Source organism: Elephantulus edwardii, unplaced genomic scaffold (genome assembly GCF_000299155.1).
Source record: "Elephantulus edwardii isolate Elephantulus edwardi_28Jun2011 unplaced genomic scaffold, EleEdw1.0 scaffold00058, whole genome shotgun sequence".
Taxonomy (NCBI): domain Eukaryota; kingdom Metazoa; phylum Chordata; class Mammalia; order Macroscelidea; family Macroscelididae; genus Elephantulus; species Elephantulus edwardii.
In genome coordinates this window covers 9,600,240-9,618,705 of record NW_006399808.1, presented here as the reverse complement: position 1 = coordinate 9,618,705, position 18,466 = coordinate 9,600,240, and the positions used below count along the sequence as shown (strand labels likewise).

Below are 18,466 nucleotides of genomic sequence, written 5' to 3'. Positions count from 1 at the left end.
TTCGTTTGTTGATGGGCACTTAGGTTGTTTCCAACTCCTTGCTATTGTGAACAAAGCTGCAATAAACATGGGTGTGCATATATCTGCTTGGAGGTAGTCTGCTTCTTAGTCTGGAAGTTATTTCTTAAACTATACCTCTCTTTGTCCTCTCTAAACTTTGCATGCTCTGCTTGATTTTTTTTAAATGCATTATTGATCTCATCTTATATTTTGTGTATGTCTTATATTTCTCTTTTCATGAACTTACAAGCTCATTTCAGAAAGTCTTATTCTGAAACCATTTCCTGCCCTTCCTAGCCTACATTAATGGTACTTCCTACATTGTGGTCCCACAGCATAACATATACTCAACCTTCATATAATAGTACTTACTAACTGCACTGCAGCATTGTCTCACCAATTATTAGCCTCATAGAGAAGGTTATGCTTTCATCTTCACATATCTGGTGATTAGAATTTAAAATCACTGCTGTTCAGTCAATTCTAACGCAACCATATAGGACAGCGCAGAACTGGCCCACAGTGTTTTGATCACTAAGCAGCCAGGTCTCCTGAAAAGAATGTAAAAACCAACCAAATCCTATCAAACCCACCTACTGTCACTGAGCTGATTCTAACTTATGGATTCATTTTTTCAAGAGAGAGCAAAGAGTGAGTGAAAGCAAGTGCCTAAATAATAAAGGAAAATAAACTTTAAATCTTATTTTCAAGATCCTTTAAATTTTTTTTTAAATTTTATTTTATCATTTGTGTGTGTGTGTGTACCATCAAACCAGATTTGACGGGTACAGGAGGAGATTGTTCCTCCTCCAGCAAAGCACCTGGTGGATTTGAACTGTACTCCTCTGGGATTGCAGTGTAGCTTCTTGCCACTAGGCCACCAGACCTCGCCAAGATCCTTTAAATTTTAACTCATGCCTCAAGCTATCACTGCTCAATTCAATCACTAAAGCAAAATCAGCTGATTAGTGTTAAGAAAAGCTGGGAGTCTTTTTTTAAAATTTTTTTTAATTATTATTTTGTGTGTGTGTGTGTGTACCGTCAAATCAGATCTGAATGGTACAGGAGGAGATTGTCCCTCCTTCCCTGGCAGAGCATCTGGTGGGTTCAAACCGTGCACCTCTGGGATTGTAGTTGCAGTTCCTTGCCACTAGGCCACCAGAGCTCCCCTAAGCTGGGAGTCTTGCTTTCAAAGTTTCATTCCTCCATTCATATCAATTTGCTTGAAGTCTGTGTCATATCTGGTTTCTCTCCTCCTTTAATCCTTGGAAGAATAAATCAATGCCTTTGAATTGTAATGTTGGCACAGAGTAATGAATATTTCACGAACTGAAAGAACAAACAAATCTGTCTTTACGGAAGTGTAACCAGGGTAATCTCTGAAGGTTAAGGATGGCAAAACTTTTTTACATACTTTGGGCATGCTGCCAGGAGCCATCAGTCCTTGGAAAAAGACAACATGCTGGGAAAGGAAGGTTAGCAAAAGAGGGGAAGGCTCAATGAGATGGATTTACATAAGTGACTGCAACAAGGGGCTTGAGTATGGCAGAGATCTGCTTACTGGGTTGACGCAAAGGCATTTAACAATTCAAGATCACTTCTTATTTGAACTACCTTGGTGTTTTGTGTTTGTTGTTTTTTTAAAATTTATTATTACTTTCAATGAAAATCCACATAGACTTTGGATTTCCATTCATTCATTGTTGTATTTTTATCCGCTCCCCCCTAGTATACTACCCTCTTGGGAAAGTAAAAGAAAAATTCTTTCATTGTTTTACAATCCCTCTCCCCAGGTCCACTCCACTATGCTGCCTTTGCTCTGGACTCCTGTCATGACAAAAATACCCAATAACATATCCCTTTTAAACAGTTTTTCCTACATCTATTTTAACGCAGTACCCATCTTTTTCAGTCTCCTCCCCAACCCCAAGGTCAGTCCTGTTTTACAACAGTGGCACCATGCAGTATTTGTCCTTTTGTGACTGAGATAATTCACTCAGCATAATGTCCTCCAGGGTCACCCATTTTGAATAATATTGCATGAGTTCCTTGTTTTTCAATGCAGTTAGTATTCCATTGTGTGACTATACCACAGCTTCTCTACCCATTCATTTGCTGATGGGCACTTAGGTTGTTTCCAACTCCTTGCAATTGTGAACAAAGTCATGATGAACATGGGTGTGCATATATCTGCTTGGATGTCAGTATGGTCTCTTTGGGGTATATTCCCAGTAGTGGAATTGCTGGGTCAAATGGTATCTCTATTTGCAACTTTTTGAGAAAGGGCCATACCACCTTCCACATTGGTTGCACCATTTTACACTCCCACCAACAGTGAATAAGGGTTCCAGTTTCTCCACAACCTCGCCAGCATTTGCTGCTTGCTGTTCTGTTAAATTTTGCTTAAGAGTTAGGGATTTTGAACATTTCTTCATGTGTTTCCCATCTGAATGTCTTCTTTGGTGAAGTGTCTGTTCATATTCTCTGCTCATTTTCCAGGTGGGTTATTTACTTTATCTTGTTGTGGTGCTCAAGTATTTTATAAATTCTGGGTATAAGTCCCTTATCTGATATGTCATTACCAAATACTTTTTCCCAGTCTGTGGCTTCCTTTTTACCCTGTCGGAGAAGTTTTTGGATGTGCACAGGGATTTGATTTTTAGAAGGTCCCATTCATCTATTTTATCTTTTCCTGGTTGTAGGTTTTTCAGGATACTTGGAAGACTGTTGTGGATTGGGACTTCTAGCGTTCTTCCAAGCTTTTCTTTAACGAAGATTATAGTCCTTAGTTTTAGTCCTAGGTCCATGATCCATTTTGAGTTGGTTTTTATATATGGAGTGAGGTGTGGATCTTGCTTGAGTCTTCTGCAGATACTTTTCCAATTTTCAATTTTGCCAACACCATCTGTTAAAAAGGCTGTTATTTCCCCACTTAACTGATTTCATCTCCTTGTCAAAAATCAGTTGACCATAGATTAGATGGGCTGATCTCCGGGTTCTCAATTCTATTCCAATGATCTATGTGTCTGTCATTGTACCAGTACCAAGCTGTCTTAACCACCATGGCAGTGTTATAGGATTTGAAATCAGGGAATGACATACCTCCTCCCTTTCTTCTATTTTTAAGGAGTGCTTTGCTTATTAGGGGCTTCTTTCCATTCCAAATGGACTGGAGATTGCTTTTTCCATCTCCTTGAAGAATGGGATTGTTATTTGTATTGGGATTGCTTTAAACATGTAAATTGCCTTTCACAGTATTGCCATTTTCACAATATTGAGTCTTCCTACCCATGAGTAAGGGATATTCTTCCACTTCTCCAGGTCTCTTTCTGTATCTTCTAACTCAATGTCTTGCTTTGTGCCTGGTCCCTTGGAATTGCTCACTTTACATAGTACAGTCAGAATTAGTTTTCAAGAGCCAATAGCTTTGGTCATTCTTATATTTAAAAAAATTCAATAGTCATAATGATGATATGATGGCTTCTAAACACTGAGTGTTTATCATGTGCCAGGCCAGACACTGGTACCTACTTTGCACACAGTGTCTCCAAAAATCCTCACCAAAATACCATCAGCCTCATGGTTTACCAATTCCATTTTAGAGATAAGCACACTGAGGCTTGGAATAGAAAGTATCTTGCCAAAAGTTAGAGTTATTAAGTGGTAAGTAGGTTTCATATCCAGACAGTCTGATTCCAGCATCAAACTTTTAAATAATTTGTAAGCTATACTGCATGTATATTACAGTTTAAATTCCAGCTCTTCAACACAGCATACAAGATCCTTTCCATCTCTTATCACTGTTTGTCAAGCACTCTGCACACAACTGCCACATATTTTGGGTTTAACACTTAAACTTTTGTGTTGTTTTCTTTACCTGAATTTTTTTTGTTGTTGTTGGTGGGTTTGGGGGAATTCTTCAAAGTCCATCTCAGAACATTATCCTTTAGTAATATGCCATGCTGCTAGTCCAAAAGCCACACCTCTCTATTGGTTTGAATCCACCAGTGGCTCTGAGGGATAAAGATAAGCAAATCTCCCACAATTTACAGCCTCAGAAACCCAGTGAAGGGTCAGCTATGAGTTGGTTCTGACTCTATGGCAATCAAAGTATCATTTATTTAAAGTACTATCATGACACCCTCCATCAGGCTGCCAGCCCTCCAAGAGAAAGTCTTCTTTAACATATTTTTTATTTTTACTCAATTCTGTATTCTCAAGGCCAAACACAATGCTTGATACAGACAGAATAGGTATAAAACAAAGTAGCACAAAAAAATGATTTTGATCTTCATCCTATTTCAAGTCTACTCATCCTTCAAACTCCTCCCAAACCATTCCAGCTAGTACTCATTACTACCTCTTTTGAACACAGGTAACTCCTCAGCAATTTTTAATCATTCCTGTTCTTATGGCATTGATTTTTCATGAATAATTATTTCCCCAAAGACAGTGACTCTATTTTCTTTTACACTTCTATTATATCCTTACGGTTTTTAGCACACACGAGACATTTGATAAACATTTTCTATTTGATTAGTCTGATGTATCTAAAATGAATTCTACATAGAAGGATGCCCAATTAGCTTTGGCTTATTTTACCTGAGCATAAACAAGGATATTAAAAGATGAGGTCTTATGAGAGTCACTAAAAGACACCTTATTTAATAAACCAAAGTTCTTTTCATCAAGTTTCTTCTTATATCTCTTGCCAATTCATTCAGTAGCTCAGCTTTTGCTTTACCACCATCAGTTGTAGTTTTCCCTCAGTATTTTTCTTCTGAGATGACTGGTCATGTGTTCAATTTTTTGTCTCTTTCTCTTACAGAGTTTTATTCCTTTACTTTCTCCTGAATATAGTACTGAAGATTTATTTTAGAATTAACATTTTAAAGGGGAGATAGAAATAAAACTAATTTTCAAGTGTTATTTCTCCAGATAACTGTGATTACAAAATACTTTATAAACAAACAAACAAAAAAAACTGCTTCAAAGTATGAACTAGAAACAGTAAAACCACTGTAAGACCTAGGATCCCAAGACCTAGGTGAGTATAATGAATACACCAAACCCTATTAGAGTTAAATCAGCATTAGAGTTAAATCTAACTCACGCAACCCTCGACTGAGTTTCAGATCCTGTAAATCTTTACAGAACAATGGCCATCTTTCTCTTGCAGTGTGGATGGAGGATTCAAACCACTGACCTTTGGATTAGCAGTGCAACACATAATGTATCATGCCACTAGAAAGCACCGTCAATAAAAATAGGCTATACTAATAAAGCTAAGGGAGCTCTGGTGGCCTAGAGGCAAGAAACTGTGCTGCAAACCTGAAGGATGGGCAATCTCCTCCTGTGCTAAGGGTGCTGGAAAACACTTTCATTGAGTAGTCTCCTATTCCTAAGCGAGGCTGTCAACAGAACCTAAATGAATCATAAGGCTACCCACCAAAAATACATAAGAAAATAATGAAAGTATTTTTTTTTAAATTTTATTATTTGTGTGTGAGTGTACCATCAAATCAGATCTGACAGGTACAGGAGGAGATTGTCCCTCCTTCCCCGGCAGAGCATCTGGTGGATTCGAACCGTGTGCCTCTGGGACTGTAGTTGCAGCTCCTTGCCACCAGAGCTCCTCCCCTAGTATTTTTAAAAAATTAAAATATACATTTCAGTATGTTGGTCCATCATGATGAATCTGGTAATTTTAAGAAACAAGGTAAAGAAAACTCATCTGTACGAGGAAGGAGGAGGCTGAATGCAAAATAAGTCACATGTTACACTCTTTTTTTTTTTAATAAAACTTTTTTCCTTTAAATTTATTTTATTTCATTATTTTTTGTGTGTACCGTCAAATCAGATCTGACTGTACAGGAGGAGATTGTTCCTCCTTCTCCAGCAGAGCATCTGGTGGATGTGAACCATGCACCTCTGAGACTATAGCTGCAGCTTCTTGCCACTAGGCCACCAGAGCTCACCACGTTACATTCTTAAATAAACATGACATAAACATCATCCTCTTAGTGATAAAAGATAATTTCTGTACCACGATTCAAACAGACTTGATCACCTCAGAGGGACAGTTTAGCTTTAAAATCTAGGACATGGTGTACACATAACCAAAAGCATATTTAAAAGTATCTGGCAGAAAATAACATGTATCTAGATGATTCAAACCCATTGGCAGAGTTAATCTGGATTATAAACTACAGGGCACAGTAGAACCAAGAGTTGTAATCAACTCCATGGCACTTTAGGTTGGTAGGGGATTTTTTGGTTTTGCTTTTTAAACAGGACAGAGTAGAAAGGCTATAATTTCCTTGTAAGCAGAGTGCCACATTTTTCTCCCACGGAGCTGATTGTGGGATTGAAACATAGATCTTTCAATTAGTGGTGGAATGTTGATCCACTGGACCACCAGGCTTCTTCATAAATCACTATTTCTAAATTACCCTAACTCATTTTGCTGACATGGTGGCAACACACACACACACACACACACACACACACACACACACAAGCATAAACAGTTGTTTTCCTTTGCCTGGATTTTCTTAGCTACAGAAAATAATAACAGGAAAGATATGAGGGCATAGTAAGTGGTATTATATGCATTTGAGTCAACTACCACTCAGCAAACCTATGAGAAACAGATCAAAACCTTGCCCTATCCCACACTATCCTCATTAATCTCTGTCATGCTCAAGACATTGTTACAATCAGTAAGTTGTAGATTTTTCTTCTCTTTCACTGACCCTATACTTTTCTAAGCATACTGTTATTTCCCAACAACTGGAGCCCTAAGTTTTTGTTTTTTTAAAAAATTAATTTTAATGAACACTTACAGAAATTTTGGATTTCCATTCATTCATTGTTGCATTTTTCTCCCTGCCCAACCCTCCCCCGCCCCAGTTCGCTCTTCTCTTTGAAAAGCAAAAGAAAAATTCTTTTATTGATATACAATCCTCCCCACCCCCAATACACTCCACTACGTAACCTTCATTCTGGACTCTTGTCATAATCATAATAACCAATCATGTATTGCTTTTAAACTGTTCTCTCCCTCATCTGTTTCAATGCAGTATACATAGTTTATCCAATTTTTCTCAGTCTCACCCCAATCCTAATGTCAGTCCCGTTCTACAACAGTGGCACTATGCAGTATTTGTCCTTTTGTGCTGAGATATTTCACTCAGCATAATGTCCTTCAGGGTCACCCATTTTGAATAATATTGCATGCATTCCTTGTTTTTCAATGCAGCGTAGTATTCCATTGTGTGAATACACCACAGCTTCTCTATCCATTCGTTTGTTGATGGGCACTTAGGTTGTTTCCAAATCCTTGCTATTGTGAACAAAGGCACAATAAATATGGGTGTACATATATGTGCCTGGGTGGCAGTTATGGTTTCTTTAGGGTATATTCCCAGTAGAGGTAATGCTGGGTCAAATGGTATTTCTTTTTGTAACTTTTTGAGAAAGCGCCACACACCCTTCCATAGTGGTTGCACCATTTTACTCCCATCAACAGTGAGTAAGAGTCCCAGTTTCTCCGCAACCTCGCCAGCATTTGTTGTTTGCTGTTCTGTTAAATTTTGCTATTCTGACTGGGGTGAGATGATAATCTCAAAGTTGTTTTGATTGCCCGAAGTTTCTTGGTTGCACTTCCTCCAAGACAAATTTTGTTCTTTTGACAGTCTGTGGTATAGTCATTACTCTTCTACAACACAATTCAAAGGCATCAATTCTATTTCAGTTTTCCTTAGTCACTGTCCAGGTCCACAAACACCTCCCCCACCCCTTTCATATGCATATTAAGTAAATGAAAATATGGTTCGGGCCAGGGACACTTTTAGTCTTTAAACTGACACATATGCGCTTTTATTAAAGATGTCTTCAACAGCAATTTTGTCCAATTAAACAATGTGTCTTGATTTCTTGACTGCTGCTATCATGGATGCTTACTAGAGTCAAGTAATATGAAATCCACGGTCAACACTCTTGGCACCAGTAGCCAGGAAATCAAAAAACGTATTGCGATGGGAAAGTCTGCTGTTAGGGACCTCTCCAAAATACTCAAGAGCAACAGTGTCTCTCTGGAGACTAAGGTCTGCCTGATACAGGCCATGGTTTTTGCAATCACTTGTTATGCATCAGAGAGTTGGACAATGACTAGGGAGGATAGAAGGAGAATTGACGCCTTTGAGCTGTGGTGCTGGAGAAGAGTATTGAATGTACCATGGACTGCCAAGAAAACAAACAGATTCATCACAGAGAGGATTAAACCAGGCTGCTCCTTGGAGGCAAGGATTCTGGGGCTTCATCTGACATACTCTGGATATGTTGTAAGGAGAGACAGGTCTTTAGAGAGGGACATCATGCTGGGTAGAGTAGAGGGACAGCGCAGAAGGGGAAGACCCTCTATGAGGTGGACTGATTCAGTGACTGGGGCACTCGGGATGGGTGTGTCAGAGGCAATGAGATTGGCACAGGATAGAGCACGGTTTAGGGCTGTTGTACATAGGGCCACTATGAGTTGCAAACGACTCTACAGCACATAACAACAACATCATGATCTTGTTCAATTGTGAGTTTTGTTTTCTTGATGTTGAGCAGTAATCCAAATTGAAGGCTTTAGTCTTTGATCCCCTCTTCAGTAAGGGCTTGAAGTCATCTTTGCTTTCAGCAAGCAAGGTTTGTCATCTGCATTAACACATGTTGGTGATGCCTTCCTCCTATTCTGACACCATATTCTTTTTCAGACAGTCATTTTCAGAACAATTTGCTCAGACTGAATAGGTTTGGTGAAAGCATTCAACTCTGATGTACATCTTTTCTGATTTCCAACCATGGAGTTCCTCTGTTTTGCAAGAGCAAAATTAAGTGTTCTGGGATTTCCATTCTTTTCAATGTTATCCATAATTTACTATGATCTCATAGTTGAATGCTTTTGAATAGTTAATAAAACACAAGTAAACATCTTACTGATATTCTCTAGTGTCAGTAAAGATCCATCAGCAATCCTTTCTCTTGTTCTATAACCTCTTAGGAATCTAGCTTTAATTTCTGGCAGTTTCCTGTCTACTTAATGTTCCGGCTATTTAAAAATAATATTCACAAAGATTTCTGTCTGGAAGATTTTAATGAACATACGATAATTTCTGTATTCTGTTGGATCAACTTTTTTTTTTGAAATGGGAATGAATATGGATATCTTCTACCCAGTTGGCCAGGCAAATGCCTTCCAAATTTCTTGGCATAGACTAGAAAGCACATTCAGGCTGAATCTGTTCAAACAACTCATTTGGTATTCAAGAAGCTACCTTAGCTCACCTAAATAATTTGGGTGACATTAACTTTAAAAAAAAATCTGATCTGAACTAGCAGCTGGATAAAGCAGACTTAAAACCAAATTTGCTTTCTGACTGATGTAAACCATCCGTAAGTCAGATATAGAATTCCCAGTAATTTCAGTGGCAGGCTTTCACATTACAGTATTCCAACCTCCCAAACACTTACACACACTTTAACCAAGCACAAACTCACAGATGTGGAGCAGATTCCCACTCACACCAATCCTCCATCACTTTCAAAGAATGTAAACTTTAATGGGGGTAGATTGCCTAAGAATCCCCTGCTTCCCAGGGCCGATGGAACTGAATTACCGCACTTTTTGATTAGCAAAGAAGTAACCAACCACTATGCTACCAAAGATCTAGGTCTTCCTCTTCAAACCAATGTGACCATAAAAAATAAGAGCACAAAATTTGGAAACAATAAAAAAAACAAAAAGAAAAAGACGACTTAGGTTCAATACCAACCAACTATAGTATCCATATTAAAGAATGGTCCACATTCTGAACTTAAATCTGGATTTTAACTATTTAAGCTTCAGAAGAATATTCATACCACTGTGGACTTAGATTCAAATCATCAGTGCCATGTGTTTTACTTGATTATGATTTTTAAACCAGTAAGCTCCTTTCCTATTTATATATAACACATGGCTTTTTTACAATAACATACTGCAAATATGACTGGATCGTGTATTCACAACTCTTAAGGAATGTACCTTATACTTGGAATCTTATTTTTACATTAAGGCAGTAGATGGAAAGTAGTATTATACATATGAAAAGGACAAGATTCATACACATAAATTTAAATCCATTGCTCAGAAATGTGATTGGTCAGCCCATCTAGTAGAAATTAATACATTTCTGATAATGAACATATTGTGATAATGGAAAAGCCTTTCATGTACCATTTTGACCCTCACAAAACTAAGATTTCATAATAGGATAAATGTCTGAACTGTCAAAAATTTTCATTACTTTTGGTTAAAAAGATTTAAGGCAAAGATTCCACAAATTTTTTATTCCGCTCATTCTAATGCAAAGAAAGGCCAACTGATAAACTATATTAAGTGTTTCTCGTTTTTATTTTAATGGAAACATTCGGTTGAATGTCAAAAACTGGACTCTGTGCTAGCGTATTGAGAAACCAAATGAAATATAGTCAGAAGTAGTAAATACCACAATAAAAAAGACTTCATTCTTTCTAAATAACTGTTGAGATATCAATTTACTGACATAACTGAATGGTAAAGCAAACGGCTTCCCCCCCCCCCTCCCATCCAGAGCAGTTCTGAAGCGCTCTTCCACAAAGCTTGGAAATCTTAAAACAACTCTAAATTGGCTTTCCATTTCTCTATTTTAAATTAAGCTGACCTGCTGCAGGTATGTATATTCATAAATTCGGACCCCACCGAGAAACAAAGGTAACATTTAACTTCTCCTTCTCCTTTGGTCGTTAACCTGGCTGCGCTTCCTAAGCACACACCCTCGCTCCCCTGCACGAGCCTCCCGGCCCTCCTTTTCACGCTGCATTTCTTCAACTCCGCGTTAGGCGCACAAGGCTGCCGCTCCCGGCCGCGGCCCTCCACCCGTCCAATCACACGCGGTTCCCTCCGTTTCCGCACCGGGAGGCACCGCAAACCGAGCGCGGCCCCGGCGGGCGCCTGTCATTGAGGACCCGGCCGGCGCGGGCCTGGGGGGGCTCCTGCCTGCTCCGGGCCGGCCCGCGTGGCTGAAGGTCTCCGAACCCCTGGGTCCACGCGGGCCAGCGTGGCATGCAGCTGTCCTGAAGTAGGAGACTAATCACAGGCCCCGGGCCGCTAGGACAGGACGGGTGGAGAGGAAAAGGGCTTAATGCGAGTGACAGGCTCACCGCTTAGGCTCCGAGAACCCAGAGGGGGTAGAGCCCAGGCCCGGCCTAAAGCAAACAGGAGACAGGACCGCCAACAACTCGGCCCAGCAGGGGCCCGCCCAGGGGCCACTCCCCAATGGAGGCAGCCAGTCACTCGCCTGCCCTCCCAGGCCCGCACGCGAAGGGCCCGTCTCCCGCCCGCCCTCACACCCTGCGCTAGGCCAGGCCCCCAGGGCTTCGTCCACCTCTCACCTTTGACGACGCGGTCAGCCCCGGGAGGGGGCGGCGGGAGCGGGGGCGGGGGCGGTGCAGCCCGAGCCGGCTCCGGGGCAGCCATGCTAGGCCCGGGGCTCGGCCAGGCGCTAGGCCGGGTAGGGCAGGGGGCGGGGGCGGCGGCTATCAGAGCCGAGCAGCGGCGCCGCCAGGGAACATGGCGGACCCTCTTTCCCTACAGAGGGGCTGAGACCAGTATGCACTGCGCGTGCGGGGGCGGGGGCGGGGCAGGCTCTAGGGACTTGAGCAAAATTACTGAGGCTAAGAGAGAACCAGGACGAAACCAAGGGATTAGGTTAAAATTCTGAGCAAGCGGAAACCGAGAGTAGAAAGTCCTATTTATTTTGATGAGTGAGTGAGATGAAACACTATACAGGCTCTCAAGGAGCTTTGAGTGCAGAGAGGAAATGTGATCAAATCAGAATCTTCTACTGATGGAGAAACAAATGTGTAACAATTTGGCTGCCAGATCTGAGTACTGGAATGAGAATAGAGGTAGTATTATTGTAGAGAGAAGTGACCAAATAGAGTGTGAGACGTGATTCTGGCCCTTGTTAGTTTGGAATTGTCTCGAGCTAGAGGGCATAGAATAAGAATGCAGTTGGAGCACCCTTGGCTCCAAAGGTTAAGAATAAAACAGGTAAGAAAAAGGGAACCAGTGACACCAAGAGAAAGTCTACAAAATTCACTCAAAAGGGACATTGCAAGCTCTGTTTGGATTCATTCAGAAATTAAAATTTGGGAGACAAAGGAACTTGGAAATGAACTTTTATCTTTTGGGTACATCTGCTGGAACAGATCTTCAACCCTGTGCTCCAGTGTCCAGATGGGGGCTATGTCTGCAGTCATTTGAGGGTGTTTATCCTCTTCAAGACCTGAGTTTGTAAAGTAGTGCTCTTAGGTAATTTAGACCCAAGTGATTTAGGAATCAGGGTGACTGATATCATAGCAAAGGTGGAAGACAAAAGCAGACTTATCACTGCTTACCAGAAGGAAAGAGTGTATGATACTAGGAGATATGCTGTGCAGAGAGCTTTGAACAAGTTCATCCTGCATTTCTACCTTAGATATTTGTTGTTATGTGCCGTCGAGTCGCCTGCGACTCATAGCAACCCTGCGTACATCCTACTCCCCACTCTAACTGTACCAAACTCAGTCTCCGACACACCTACCTACCCCTATTACCCCAGTCACTGAATCAGTCCACCTCAAAGAGGGTCTTCCTCTCCTGCGCTGTCCCTCTATACTTCCAAGCATGACGTCCCTCTCCAAGGACTGGTCCCTCCTTGCAACATGTCTAAAGTGTGTCAGATGAAGCTTCAGAATCCTTGTCCGTAAGGAGCAGCCTGGTTTAACCCTAAGACAAACCTGTTCCTTTTTTTAGCAATATATGGTATATTCAATACTCTTCACCAGCACCAAAGCACAAAGGCATCAATTCTCCTTCTATCATCCCTAGTCATTGTCCAGCTCTCTGACACATAGCAAGTAATTGTGCCTGTATCAGGCACACCTTAGTCTCCAGAGTGATACCAGTGCTCTTTAGTACTTTGGAGAGGTCTCTAACAGCAGACTTTCCCAACATAATACATCTTTTATTTTCCTGGCTGCTGGTGCCAAGAGTGTTGATTGTGGAGCCAAGCAAACTAAAGCTGTTAACAATCTCCATCTCTTCACCATCTATCATGATGCTGCCAATTGGCCCAGTGGTGAGAATCTTTGTTTTCTTGATATTGAGCCTCAATCCATATTGAAGGCTGCAGCCCTTAACCTTCTGCAGCAAGCGCTTCAAGTACTACTCAATTTCACCTAGCATATCTGCATAACGCAAATTGTTGATAAATCTTCCTCCAATCCTGATGCTACGTTTCTCCTCATAAGAGCCCAGCCTCCTGGATAATCTGTTCTGCATATAGATTGAAAAGGTATGGAGATAGGACATATCCCTGGCATACACCTTTCCCAGATTTGAACCATGCAGTGTTTCTTTGCTCTGTTCTGATGAACTTCCTCTTGGTCCAAGTATAGGTTTTGCATAAACATGATCAAGTGGGATTCCCATTTTTCTTACAGTTAGCCACAGTTTGTTGTGATCCACACAGTCAAATGTCTTTACATAATCAGTGAAACACAGATAGACACTCCCCTGGTACCCCCTGCCTTCAGCCAACATCCATCTAACATCAGCTACAATATCTCTAGTACCACGACCCCTTCTAAACCCAGCCTGCACTTCCGGCAGTTCTCTGTTGATGTGCTGTTCTAGTCGTTTTTAGATAATCTTCAGCAGAATCTTGCTTGCATGTGATATCCATGATACTGTTTGATAATTTCCACATTCTGTTGGCTCACCTTTCTTTGGAATGGGAACAAATATAGATCTCTTTCAGTCAGTTGGCCAAGTGGTTGTCCTCCAGATTTCTTGGTACAATTTGGTGAGCACAACACCCAGGGCAGTTTCTGTTGAAATATGTGAATCGGTATGCTGTCAATTTCTGGGGCCTTCCAAATTCTTTCAGAGCAGCTTGAACTTCTTCCTTCATCACCACAGGCTATATTGCTCATACAGTGGTACATTAAATTCTTTTATGTCTACCAATTCCTTCTGGTACAATGACTTTGTATACTCTATCTGCTTTTAATGCATCCTGGATCATTTAATATTCTGTCCAAAGCATCCTTAAGTACTGCAACTCGAGGTTTGAATTTGTTCTTCAGTTCCTTCAGCTTAAGAAATGTTGAGTGAGTCCTTTTGATTTCGTGACTCCAGCTTCTTGCACATTTCATCGTAATACTTTACTTTGTCTTCCTGTGCTGCTGTCTGGAATCTTCTGTTCAACTCCTTAATATTTTGACTTCTTCCCTTTGCTTTGGCTTCTTGACAATCCAGTGCAATATTTAGAGTTTCTTCTGACATCCATCTTGGTCTTTTCTCCCTCCTCTGTCTTTGTAATGACCTTTTACATTCTTCCTAGATATTTACTGATATCCTCCCATAGCTTACCTGGTCTTTGCTCATTAATGTCCAAGGCCTCAAACCTGTTCCAGAGATGGTTTTGAAATAAAAGTGGAACAGACTCAAGGTCAAATTTTGGTTCCTGTGGACTTGATTTAATTTTCTTCAGCTTCAGCTTGAACTTGCATATGAGTAAGTAGTGGTCTGTTCCACAATCAGTACCTAGCCTAGTTTTCACAGCTGATATTGAGCTTTTCTAGTGGTTCTTTCCACAGATGTGGAAAATCAGCCTGATTACTATGCATACCATCAGGTGAAATCCATAGGTATAGTGAGATGCAGCTTCAAAATCCTAGTCTTCAAGGAGAAACTTGGTTTCACCCTCTCCAAGACAGACCTATTTGTTTCTTTGGCAGTCCTTGCTATGTTCAAGACTCTTCTCTAGCACTACAACTCGAAGGCATCGATTTTTCCGTCATCCTTAGTCATTGTCCTGCTTTCTGAAGCATAACAAGTAATTGGGAAGACTGTGGCCTGGATTAGGCGCACCTTAGTCTTTGGACTGACATTGTTTTTCAGCACTTTGGAGAGGTCCCTGACATCAGATTTCCCCAAAGCAATTAGTCTTTTGATTTCCTGACTGTTGATGTTAAGAATGTTAATTGTGGGCTCTCTGAGTAGTGAGAGAAGATCTTCACCCTGAAACCCACAGCGTCCCTTTTCAGCAGGAAGTAGCTAAGAGAATACGCCGTCCCCTTTTCCTTATGACTCAGGGTGAAGTCTCTCTCAGGGAGGAGTGATAGGGAATGGCAAAGGATACACTGACAAAGAAGATTAATCAGAACTGGCTTTGACAAGCACTGTGGCATTTGGACAAGAACAAACTGGGAGGAGGGTAAAGAGAATAGTGCAACAATGAATGAGTGGAAGCCCAAAATCTCTGTAAATGTTTATGAAAATTAATAAAATATAATTATAGAAAAAAAAATTGTGGGCTCTCTGTTCCTCGTCAATCCAGATTGCCCTCTCTTCTTGTGCAGCCTCAGCCTCATCCCTGAAGACACGATGATGGTGAAGGTTGGAGTAAACGGTTTTGGCCGCATTGGGTGCCTGGTCACCAGGGCTGCTTTTAACTCTAGCAAAGTGGATGTTGTCACCATCAATGATCCCTTCACTGACATTGACTACATGGTCTATATGTTCCAATATGATTCTACCCATGGCAAGTTCAACGGCACTGTCAAGGCTGAGAATGGGAAGGTGGTCATCAGTGGGAAAGCCATCATCATTTTCCAGGAGTGAGATCTCACCAACATCAAGTGGGGTGATGCTGGTGCTGAGTATGTTGTGGAGTCCACTCGTATCTGTGAAGAACCTTGGAGAAGGCTGGGGCTCACCTAAGGGTGGTGCCAAATGGGTAATCATCTCTGCTCTTTCTGCCGATGCCCCCATGTTTGTGATGGGCATGAACCATGAAAAGTATGACAATTCTCTCCAGATTGTCTGCAATGCCTCCTGCACCACCAACTGTTTGGCTCCCCTGGCCAAGGTTATCCATGACAACTTCGGCGTCGTAGAGGGACTCATGACCACAGTTCATGCCATCACTGCCACCCAGAAGACTGTGGATAGCTCCTCTGGAAAACTGTGGCGTGATGGCTGTGAAGCTGCCCCAAACATCATCCCTGCATCTACTGGCGCTGCCAAGGCCGTGGGCAAGGTCATCCTTTAACTGAATGGGAAACTTACCAGCATGGCTTTCCGTGTCCACAGCCCCAATTTGTCAGTTGTGGACCTGACCTGCTCTCTGGAGAAAGCTGCCAAATATGATGACATCAAGAAAGTAGTAAAGCAGGCATCAGAAGGGCCCCTCAAGGGTATCCTGGGATACAATGAAGACCAGCTTGTCTCTTGTGACTTTAACAGTAACACCCACTCTTCCACTTTTGATGCTGGGGCTGGCATTGCCCTGAATGACCACTTTGTCAAACTTATTTCCTGGTATGACAATGAATTTTGCTACAGCAACCAGGTGGTTGACCTGATGGTTCATATGGCCTCTAAAGAATAAGCACCCCTTGGACCACCAGCCCCAGCAATAGCACTAGAAAAGAGAGAGAGACCCTCAGCTGCTGGGGAGTCCTTGTCCCAACTCGATCCTCCCACACACTGAGAATCTCATATCCTTGACACAGTTTCCATCCAATCCCCCTGAGAAAGGGGAGGCATCTTGTCATGTACCATCAATAAAGTATACAGTACTCAGCCAAAAAAGCAAACAAACAAAAAAACCCCAAAACAAAACAACAACCCAAAAAACAACCAAACCAAACCAAAACCAAAAATGTTAACTGTGGAGCCAAACAAGCTGTAATTGCTAACACCTTCAGTCTATTCTCCATTTATTATGGTGTTGACAATTGGCCCAGTGGTGAGAATCTTTGTCTTCTTGATGTTGAGCTTCAATCCATATTAAAGACTACAGTCCTTGACTTCTGCAGTAAGTGCGTCAGGTTTTTTTTTCAGTTTCAGCAAGCAAAGTTGTCTTCCCCCAATCTTGATGGAACATTCCTCCTCATAAAGCCCTGCTTCACGAATGATCTGTTCTGCATACAGTTTGAAATGGTATGGGGACATAATGCATCCCTGACGCATTCCTTTCCTGATTTTGAACCATGCAGTGTTTCCTTGCTCTGTTCTGAGGCTGCTTCCTAGTTTCACATAAGCAGATCATGTGTTCTGGGATTCCCATTTTTCTCAATGTTAGCCACAATTTGTTGTGATCATGCAGCAAAATGAATAGAAGATTTCAAAGGGCAGCTCGGGAAGGCAAGTCAAAATATTATAAGGAAATGTGCAAGGAGCTGGAGTCAGAAAATCAAAAGGGCCGAACTCGCTCAACATTTCTTAAGCTGAAGGAACTAAAGAACAAATTCAAGCTAAGAGATGCAATGCCTAAGGATGCTATGGGCAGAATAATGAATGATTCAGGAAGCATTAAAAGATGCAAGGAGTATACATAGGCATTGTATCAAAAAGAATTGGCTGACACAGAAGAATTTCAAGAAACAACATATAATCAAGAGCAATGGTGATGAAGGAGGAAGTTTAGACTGCTCTGAGGAATCTACATGTAACAAGATCTGAATATATTTCTATATTTTGTGCCAGAGATTTTTTTGGGGGGGAGGGAGCCTCAGGCCACTGAAAATTGGTATTGCCTATTGTGCAATAACTTCCCCACCCCAATACAACAGAGCCCGAGCATACAAAAAAGCAAGCATTACAAGTATTAAATAGAACTATCTTATAGATTTATTAATTAAAAATACTTTACAAAACCAGTATTATTTGGCCCTAAAATAGTTCAGCTAACTCTGAAGGTTTACAATGGTGACTGAGCAAGTGGCAGTAATGTTCTGCTGTGTTAGTGTGCCTGACTCCATCTGTTTACAAAGTGAATGTTATGTTGGCAGGTCCACATTCTAGGCTTAAGGTTTAGGGGCACATGGAAAGCTGACAGACAGTAATACCTGGGCAAGTGAGCTGCCCTGAATGATGTAGTCAGGACCATAACCACAGGGCTAAATGTTTTTCAAAGGTTTGGGCTAAGAAAGATAACAGGGTCAAGTAATAGGCATAGTTAGATAAAACCAACAGTAGAAGTTGGGAGTCTAGCAGTGAATAGAGCATGAGGGTTCAAGTGGAGGTGGGGGCATAGAATATCCAGGAATAAAGTGGTGACTTAAGAATGGCTAATGTCCAGAGTAATACTATGGATTCATCTTTCAAGTGGCTCAAATAAAGTCCTAAACAGTATTTGCTTCCTTTGCAAGCAGAATGGAAATTGGAACTGCACATATTCCTTCCCAAAGAGCCAGGTCTCCTTAAAAGTTCCTGGCATCCCGAGGGGAAATGGCCAACTCTATGCTGAGATTGGCACAACCATGACAAGAATGCAGGGTACCAACTCTGTCTACAGTAGTTTTGTAAGAAAGGTATGACTCCAGGAAAGGAAAAGGGTAACCC

At 41.4% G+C, this 18,466-nt stretch overlaps 1 protein-coding gene across 3 annotated transcripts in view; it reads right to left on the bottom strand.

Annotated features, from left to right (window-relative positions):
• The window catches only part of PPP3CB (protein phosphatase 3, catalytic subunit, beta isozyme), a 58,494-nt gene extending 46,949 nt beyond the window's left edge, over positions 1-11,545 (bottom strand). For all 3 annotated transcript variants that reach the window (XM_006887537.1, XM_006887539.1, XM_006887538.1), the window contains exon 1: positions 11,461-11,545. In XM_006887537.1, the coding sequence (XP_006887599.1) occupies positions 11,461-11,545 (85 nt within the window). The remainder of the gene's footprint in view (positions 1-11,460) is intronic.
• Positions 11,546-18,466: the final 6,921 nt, after the last annotated feature.